The sequence below is a fragment of the Convolutriloba macropyga genome, chromosome 15 (genome assembly GCF_964194025.1).
Source record: "Convolutriloba macropyga chromosome 15, txConMacr16.3, whole genome shotgun sequence".
Taxonomy (NCBI): domain Eukaryota; kingdom Metazoa; phylum Xenacoelomorpha; order Acoela; family Convolutidae; genus Convolutriloba; species Convolutriloba macropyga.
Window position 1 is genome coordinate 27,949,994 of NC_134482.1, and position 10,548 is coordinate 27,960,541.

The 10,548-nt window shown below is 36.0% G+C and overlaps 1 protein-coding gene across 2 annotated transcripts in view; it reads right to left on the minus strand.

Annotated features, from left to right (window-relative positions):
• Nucleotides 1-1,901: 1,901 nt before the first annotated feature.
• The window catches only part of LOC142354074 (uncharacterized), an 86,348-nt gene continuing 77,701 nt past the window's right edge, over nt 1,902-10,548 (minus strand). The window contains exon 3 of one of the 2 annotated variants that reach the window (XM_075406349.1): nt 1,902-2,371. In XM_075406349.1, coding sequence (XP_075262464.1) covers nt 2,089-2,371 — 283 coding nt within the window. In that variant the 3' untranslated portion in view covers nt 1,902-2,088. The remainder of the gene's footprint in view (nt 2,372-10,548) is intronic. The other variant, XM_075406350.1, reaches the window with a different exon arrangement.

The window sequence follows — 10,548 nt, forward strand, 5'->3', positions numbered from 1 at the left end:
TTTCTACGGAATATAATTTGTCCCACTTTGGCAAACTCATGCACAATATTATAATACATCAAATTGCAGTTATAGCTACAAATCTGGATTTAACTAAAACGTTTTAGTTCATTTTCACATAAATTTTGCTAATAAAAGTTAGAAAGAATGACTTTTCTGAAAAATGTTTCTGTTAGCTTTGTGAATTTTTTGTTAGAAAAACCGAGAAAAAGCTGTAAAAATAAATCGTGAGATTTCCAACTGAGAAACAATAACCATTTTGTCCCTCCTTCAGCAGCACTCGATCGAGCCAGTACATTTCATAGTATACATCAATGATAAATAATAAAACATTGCTACGACATAACTGGTGATAATGAATCAAATGCTTGAAAAAAAAACCGAAAATGTTAATCGAATTTCGTAATATTAGTTGCAACAGTAATTTAAAATTACGAAAAAAAAACGTTGAAAGAGCTGAGGTACTACACCTCACAAATTAAACAGTGAAAAAATGCAGATAATCTGCTTGGGTCTGAAATGGCCGAAGTAAAGCATGATCGTAAAAACCTAGGTCTTTGCATTGGCATTAAATTGTATACGATTAATGGCCTTCAAATCTTTAGTTTACAAACAGTTTACTTTTCTTATATAAACTATAATTTTTCCTCGTGTTATGATTTCTGCATCAACTGATCAACTGATCAAATAAGCAGACAAAAAATGTGACTAATAGCTTTATAAAGGAAAACAACTTTGAGCAAAGAATTGATTTGGAACATCAAAAATTTATCGTGGGGAAATAATTATTCAAGAAGCAACTTGAGTTTTATACTCAAACAAGGAGGCTCAGTAGTTTGTCCTTGCACTTTATTCTTGGGCCCCGATCATCCAGATTGTTTTCAACGCAAGCCACTTCATGAATGGAATAATGACAATAATGACAAATGGAGACAAGATAAACGATGTAGTCAATTAACAAAACAAATGTTAACTAAGACCAAAAATAAATATGCTTCTTTTACAATCACAATGCAAAATTTTTACCAAAAAATTCAGACAAAAGTCTATATAGAATCAGAAAAAGTATCAAGTAAAAGTTTAAATAGCACCAGAAAAAGCGATCCGACGGTCTTCAATACAACAAGCTAACAAGTCGACAATAAGAAGCAAGAAATGGCGAAATTTGAAATAAACTTATGTTTCTGGAAACAAGTACATTCGAAGTAAGAAAAACTTGGTCAGCGTGAACAAAATGAACGGATATCATTCTAATGGTCACAAAGTTTTAAACCTTAAAAACAGCCTGTAAAAAATACGAGATTAAAAAAGTTCTTAATTCTATATTCTACGCTGTTTAGGATTGCCAAGGATGCCAATCGCAACTCTATACGATGAATATATCGACCGACCAAAGTTGACTGAACAATATGACCAGTTGACCTTTTAGTTTCCCCATCAATAATGTGGGTCAGAACAATTAATAAATGACGCTTAGCGGTAAAAACAAATGAATACGGTTAAATACAAGCAAATTAAAAGGAACGGAAAACTGTTCTTGTTCCGCTAGGCCAGTAAACTGCTGGATCACTCGACCGATCATATCTGAGAACAAGTAGCAAGTTGAAAGAGATACTAAACAAATTTTTGAAAATTTTGACAGCTACGCGCAGAACAAAACTATTAAACAAAAATGTTATCAGTTTTTCTATTATCAACTGTTTTCACAGTGAAGTCCGTAACTACAAATTTTTATTGAATGATGATTCTGAAAACAGTAAATAATAACTAGTTAATAACAGCAGTTATTAGTAAACGATTATAATGAGTTTCAAAGTTATTTGTCTACTTGAAACCGTTCATACTTGCTGTTTGTTCTTAGAATCGATTGAAACTTTTGGTTAATTAAATTTCATTCCACATTCACTATGTTTTCAGAAGCCTGAGTGAAATAAATTTCACTTTTATAATTGACCATATCAGCTTCTTTAGGTGACCCGCTCATAACAAATGCATACCATTATCAAAATGTAATTTATCAAATATCAAACTGGGCTGAAGAGAAAAAACTCAAAAAATTTTTAACACCAGTTAGTACTCGCTGCAATCTTAACACGCAAAGATTTTGATGGGAATGTCAAATGTTCCACCAGGCGGATTCATTCTTATCTTCTGTGTCTCCAATTCCGCCTTTAACTGGCAGAGAAGGCACTGGGTACAACATATTGACAGGAGACAATCTGTTTCTGATGATCCTTTGATACCGAAGAAGTTTCTGATTCTGATTCTGTATCTAGCTGCAAGCCAAAGCCACATCACCAAGCAGCATAATAATCCAATGGAAGAGAGAGTTAGGATTACTATTTCAATCACGGAGAGGCTTTCTTCACTTCTAAAGCAGAAACACAATTTTTATCAACAAAGACCGCCCCTACCAAAAAAATGTTATCGCAGACGAAAAATTGGCCTTATGAAAATCCCAAAAAGTCCATTATGGGGTAAAAGTCAAATTAATGACGACTTCTGTTCTTTTCAAAAGGTGTCCTGTAGTTTTTATAGCCAATTTTGTACGCATTCTTCTGTTCATCGTACCAGCAGAATGTTTTTCTTATTTTCCTGCCATCTTTATGCAAGGTGGCACAATTAAAATTTCCACTTAGAAAATAGGCAGAGCAGTGCCTAACAGATCACAATCATATTTTAAAAAATTTTTAGATACTTGAGATATTACAAAAAATGTGTGATGTTCATTTCAGGTTATTAAAAAAACCAGACTAGTTGGTTGCATGACATCTTACAATTTTTGCCATGCTAATGAAAGATTTTCACTAACTAAACTTTTCATTTCAAATGAAAGTTTGAATATTTCAATATCGTCTTACCTTAATAAACCTGCTCCCTTTACTTAAGAATCTTGTCATAGTGTACTTTATCGCGTTTTGAAAACTCAATTGGATGCCCAGTTCGTCTTATTTCTTTCATTTACGTGACAAATTACCTAGTGCCATTTTACCCAATGCCATTATACCCAATGCCATTCTACGCTATGCCATTTTAACCAATGCCATTATACCCAATGCCAATATACCCAATGCGCTCTGATGATTTTGGTCGATAATCCGAATAAATAGCAGCCGTCGCTAATGCAGGTATGTTTTAACATGCCCAATAGCCATGGTCATACCTCAGGGAGTTGATATTAACCTATGACAGCCAAGCATAGCAATGATTTATCAGCTTGTGATGGAGTTGAGATTTTTAAATGAGTTAAAGTATTCTGGGCATATTAAGTTTTAAAATAAAACAGCACGACAGTCAAAACTCAACAATTTTATATACCAGTTCGACCAATCAAGCTGGAATTGGGAATGAGGCGCCAAATATGTATGCCAGTTTTAGTGAATTTTGTGATAATTACACCAAGTCAGCGATCGTGGGGCACAATATGAGGTATCCTGAAAACTACAACTTAGGGATGTCAAAGATTCTTTCGCCATACATATCTGCAACTAATCAGAAATGCAATTTGACACGTAAAACTAAGTGATCAGCAGTAGAAATAAAGCTTGAAGAACTACCTGAAATTAGATGAATATCACAATTTTCGTCATGTTAATTTGGTATACAGTGCATATTGAAGCAATAACTTTGAAAAGCATATTTTTTACTGAGTCTTGACACTATAATTCATCTCACAGATTGTACAGCTTCACTAAATTTGAACTGATGAAAATTGAACTGACTTGTATATTCCCAAGCTTTTTTACGAGGAACGAAGGAACTTTGAGCAAAGTACGCAGTTAGTCTTCTTACTGGCTTTAACAAGGCCTTGCAAATTTTCAATTTTGGTATTATTGAGTCTGATTAAGAAACAAAATTCTAAATTAATTCAGAATAATCCAGTCTAAGTAAAAAATGCTAAATTGTTTCTCGACGACCATATAGCAAATTCTGTTCATTGTCTTCATGTTTTATCAATTACAGAACAAAGTGAGTCTGTGCCAAGTTTTATCAAGTCTGAATGTTTATTTTCGGACTTTTTATTTCACCAAGTATTAGGTAACTGTAAAAAATGGTAAAGTTTTTCCAACAATAAATTTTACCACAAGTGCGCAACCTACCAACAGGCAGAGACAGTGACTCTATTTGGTTTCCATAAAGTAGCCACCATTTATCTCGCTAGCATTTGCAGTTTAGTTAATCTCAATAAGATACAACTTCGCATTTGATTGAAAAATTGGATTTGCATTATATGTTATTTTATAGCAAAGTATCTGGTTATTGAGCGAAGCTGAGTGATTAGCTATTGGGACTAATTAATTTAGTATTAAGTAATGCAATACTAAACTACGTCATAGCTGATAAAGCAGCTCCTAAAAATGGACTGCAAAATCCTAATATGCTGAGAGATGTGAAACGGCTGAAACCAATTGGGACTGCACATGTTTTCCAATTTCATTATTGAAAGAAATTATCAGATTGTATTGGTTATAATGGCATCGGATAGAATAGTTGGCTTTTGGATATAATGACACTGGTTAAATTGTCATTTAATGAATCTGCTCTATATAGAAAAGTTTTTCCCGATAAATTGATGGTATGAAGCGGGAGTTAAATAGTTCTTCGTTAGCTGTCAATTTCATAGCATTCTAAGCGTTTATTAGTAAAAATTTGTTTGAATGAAACGGAAAGTTCGTTGTCTTAAATAGCTTTACATGACTAAAGCTAAATTTTATTCATCTACAAGACATTATCTTGGTCCATTTTGCAAGACTCGTTTGTTTTATTCCGTAAACTTATTTTGCCAAAATTAACTGAGGCCATTGTTCAAATCGACGTGTCTTTCAAACTGTTTGCTTGTAAACTTTCATTTTTTCTCAAACTTTTTACTGTTAGTTATACATGACTGCAGTTGGATGTAATCATTGATTTGAGGAAAAATTAATTTCCATTGATTTTCCATTTAGTTTGCCCATTTAGTGTGCCGATTTAGTTATCCATTTGTTCATAGTCTTTTGTTCACATTCATGGTGTCTTTCACAAAAACTCAATAGGATTTTTTGAAAGCGCTCTCAGCAGCTAGTTTGAGCCAAAACTTTGGATTGTTTTCTGAGTATGTCTCGTAATGTGAGGTATTGTTCACATTTTAATAAAAGTTGCATACTTGATTTGAAGAAGTGTCTTTGATGACATTTGATTTATGTACCCAATGCAAAAAAAAACAGTATAATTGAGCAAGAATTCGATCCATATTCATGTCATTTAATTCAGTTGGATGATCAATCATTTAATTTCATATTTTTTGCATAATAATAGCAGTAAAATTTATTATCATAATATTATCAGTAGTACTAATAATAAGAATAATAATAATTATAAAAAAAAAATAACAATAATATTAATAATAATAATAACAATAATAATAAACATAATAATAATAATAATAATAATAATAATAATAATAATAATAATAATAATAATAATAAACATAATAATAATAATAATAATAATAATAATAATAATAATAATAACAATAATAAAAATAATAATAATAATAATAATAATAATAATAACAATAATAATAATAATAATAATAATAATAATAATAAAAATAATAATAAAAATAATAATACAACTAAACATAATAACAATAATAATAATAATAATAATAATAATAATAATAATAATAATAATAATAATAATAATAATAATAATAATAATTGTGGTACCCGTATCACACTCCATCATTTATCTGTGCAGTGAATTATTACTACTTATATCGCAGTACACATTTATTACCATTGTTATCTACACTCTCAATCGTCCGACGATTGACTCTTACTTTCAGTGACAGGTAGTTGTGACCTTGATCACAACTAATACACTAACTGCGAATTGGCTAAGCGCAGTTCTGCCTTAACGTTTAAATTCAGTAGTTGTCACTGATCTTCTTTCATTGCCAATACCTTGGACTATAGCAATAGACTTCGTCAATACATCAGTCATCATCATCATCATCGCAGTAACGCGACGCACGTCACTAGTACGACATGGCGCAGTCAGATTCAAAAGGACGTACAGCACTCGGTCTCGAACCATTTTGGGATAAACTCAGCAGCAACCCGCCCATTCAATGGGAGAAGTGGAGAAGTCAATTGAAAATAGCCCTAGTCGCGAAGACAAATATCGAACTGGACGAACTACTCCAAGAGAGACCGACATCAGTCACCAACCCCCCCCCCCGAACCGGTAGAAGAACAACCAGTCCATAACCCTACGCAAACGATGGAAAGAGAGAGACAAACACGATACCACCAGGCGATAGCCAAATGGAAAAATGAGTGTAATCAAATAGACAGATTAGGTGTACTATGCGGCGATAAGCCATGGGACACGGCGGACAGGAAAGCCAAATCACTTATCTATCTAAGCCTGGGCATTGAACGACGAAAAATGCATGCCAGAAAGTTCCCCCACACAAATGTAGAGAACAAAACAGCACAAGAAATATAGGAGGAACTCGAACTGACATTCATACGACCGAAAACGTAACATTCGACCGCTACCTACAATTAACCCGCAAACAACAACGCGAGAGACAATGGAAAAGTTCCACTCAGCCCTAAGATCATTAGCAGAACATTGTCAGCTAGCCAACCTGGAGGACGAATTATTACGCGACATATTCACAGCGAACATGATCGACCATGAAATACAGAAATAACTGTTAAAAACGACACTCACCCCAGAAAAGGCCCTCGAACTAGCAGTTAGCATAGAGCTAGGAATCAGAAGCCAACTAGCCATACATTCAAAACAACTATCCGACCCTCACCAAAACGCTTTCATCGGACGCGAGGAAATGATCTCAGAAATATCAAGCGCAAGGTTCCGCGGTTCCAAGAGAACAACAACACCCCGAGGACCATATAGAGGGAACAACAGGCCAACATTCAACAACAGTAGAAATACACCCCACAACTGCAGAAACTGTGGACAAACATGGGACATCAATCACAAAGCCAAATGCCAGGCAGTAGGACAAACGTGCCGCAGATGCAACAAACCCAACCACTTCGCAAAAGTATGCAGATCAAATCTGAACAGACCACCAACACAACGCTCCGTAAACGAAGTCTACAATAAGAGCATGGAACAACCGTCCGACGGAATTAACATGATATCCCTACAGGCAGAAATCCGTTCGACGTACGGAAACTCAGACGACGATTCTTCCGTAAACATGATGGGCACCACAAACGACCCAACTACCCTGTCAAAACTCCACGTACAATACGGCCACAGCAGGTTTTGGGTAATGGTAGATTCAGGAAGTTCGACCAGCATATTTACAGAACAGATGGCGAAGGACATCGAAGCAAAGGACAGTAACACCTGGTGGAGCCTAACGACAAATCCAGTCCAACTGAAAAGCTACACCAACACCCCCATTAAAAACTGGGCACACTCTACTGTGACATCGAATGTAATGGGTGGCGCGCAGGACGAGCAGATATCATCGTGGTCCCCAACAAACATAGAGCCATCGTGGGGAGATATCTATTCCAACCCCTAGGAATACACCTCAAACAAGAAGACTCACCAAACGCACAAGGTAAGAACATAGATTCAATAGAAATAATGTCAACATGTCCCATTAAACGAGAGGTACCAACAAAATATAAAAACTTAACAACCAGATTGGGGCGGTCAAAAAATCATAACGTAAAATCCAAATTCAAAAGCAACTTCACCCCAGTCCATCAAAGGGGAAGACGTGTACCTCTACATCTAGAAAAACAAGTCGAAGAAGAACTCAAAAGATTACAGAACAACGGACAGATGACAAAATTAGAAATATGCAGCGACGATTTTTACATATCACCAATAGTCATCACAGTCAAAAAAGACAAATCAATAAAACTAGCGTTGGATTCAAAAACGATAAACAAGGCAATCCATAAAAACAAATATTAAATGCACAACATCGAGTGCCTCATGGATAACATCGCTCAATCAAAAACGCAATCGTCCAAAGAAGGACAAATACTATTTTCAAAAATAGACCTAAGTTACGCATACAGCCAATTACCACTAGATGAAGAAACAGCTAATCAATGTAATTTCAACATAATAGGCGGTCAAGCCGCAGGAACATATATATTCAATACTGGGTTCTACGGACTCAGAGATATGCCTGCAGAATTCCAAAAGGCGATAGACAAAACATTATATAATCTGAAAAACACATTTAGCTTCCTAGACGACATCATCATTGTTACAGGCGGAGGTTTAGAAAACCACAAGAAACATATATTTAACTGCCTCGACAGACTGAACAACGAAAACTTAGCAATAAACTAAGACAAATGTCACTTTGCCAAAAGCAAAATAACATGGTTCGGACACGAGATAACAGAAAAAGGAATAAAACCCGTCATTTCCAAGACACAGGCAATAATAAACCTAAAACCACCAACAACTCACAAACAACTCAAGTCATTTCTCGGCAGCGTACACCATCTCACTAAATTCATACCCAAACTAGCAACACTATGCCGAGGCTACAGAGATCTACTACAGAAAGACACAAAATACGTATGGACAGAAAACCACCAATCAGATTTCGAAACAATAAAAAACAATACAAAGAACCTAACAGAAAACAACCACTATGACATCAAAAGAAATACAAGAGTCAAAACAGACGCCTCACGATCGGGCCTGGGAGCAGTACTAGAGCAAGAAACATGCAGTGGATGGGAGACAATATCATACGCATCACGATTCCTAAACAAAGCAGAATAAAAATACAGTATCAACGAGCTAGAATTACTAGGTGTCGTATGGGCACTAGAAAATTTCAAACACTATTTACTGGGTTACCTTTTTATAGTACAAACCGACCACCGAGCACTCTTATCCATACTCAAAGAACGAACTAGTAAAATCCATCAGAGCCGCCTAAGGCGATGGTATGATAGATTAATCCCATTCAACTTTAACATCGAACACAAACCGGGCACAAAAATGGGATTAGCTGATTACATGTCACGAAACCCGTCAGAGCCTGCAAAACCACTGAACGAATACGACGAAAACTTCATAATAGCAACAATAGACATCATACGCGAAACGTTAAACATATTGAGAAAAAGGGGTAGACCCAGAAAACAACAAATTCAACAAGCAATGAACAACCAAACGAAAACGTTCAACGATTCCACACTAAACAAAAACAATAGAATGAAAACGTCCAATGATTCCATATTAAATAAAAACAACAACACGGAATCACTCAACGGTTCCACGCACACTAACATAAACAATAAACACACACGACAAAGAGGCAGGCCAAGAAAAGCCATAAAGGAATTACAGAACAGCTAGAAGAAATCACAAGACACAAGTCAAAAACACGTCACAAAGACAATTAAACCGTATACGGTAAGTAACTACAACTTACGCAGTGCACAAAACTCAAACAACACAGATCTCAACACAGCAAATTATGACATCAGAACAAACCAACAATTCGCACACAACACAAAACCACAAGCGCATTTGCCATTTATCTCGCCTAACACACAGCAGCCCCATTTAATTACTCTCAAAAAATCTGTTCAACAAATGGACAACCCAGCCAATGAACAAACAAACCCAACCACAGGATCACCCTCTCCTAAAAAGGCCTTCTCGATGACTAGTTATCTAAGCCCACCCCCCAAACAACCAACAATAGGCACAACATCAGAAAAAGAGGAGCAGCTACCAAAACCCCCCGACGACATCTTTAACACCAAACTTACAGCCGCCATGACCAACCGCGATACCGTACTTCGTGAAGTACGCAACTGCATCATAACTGGGGATGAACAACGATGCAAGAAGCTCTGCAAACAAATTCACGCCAAGTGGAGGAGTCTAAGCGTACAAAACGGTTGCGTACTATTAGACAACAAACTCGCTATCCCCAACAGCCTCAAAGAATCGGTCATAGATGTTTTACACTCCACACATCCGGGAGCTTGGGTCATGACCGAATTAGGACAACGTATATGATGGCCCTTCATCAACCGCGATTCGATAAACAATTCCAAGACATGCACAGAATTCGGTAAGAATTTAAAAAGCATAAATCCTAGAAGCCACTGGGCACCTTTACCACAATCCTCAGAACCAAACGAAGAAATTCAATTAAACTTCGGGGGACCAATATTTGACGGACAGGGGAGAGAAGTATACTTTTTCGCATGCATAGACCGCTTCTCAAAATTCCCCACTCTGAAAGTAGTAACACATGCAAACGGTCCAAACATAGAAAAGTTTTTAAATAAATACATCGCCCAATACGGTGTACCACGGAATTTTAGACTCGACCAAGCCCGCTGCCTAAAGGGCAATAAAGTAAAACTTCTATGCGCAAAACACAATATTAACCTAATATACGCACCGGCCAATGACCATCGCTCTATCGGTCTTGTAGAATGCCTTATACAAACCATCAAACGACGACTAGAATGTATTAATCTCGACCCCGACCAACGACCATTCAATATTAAAAGCGCA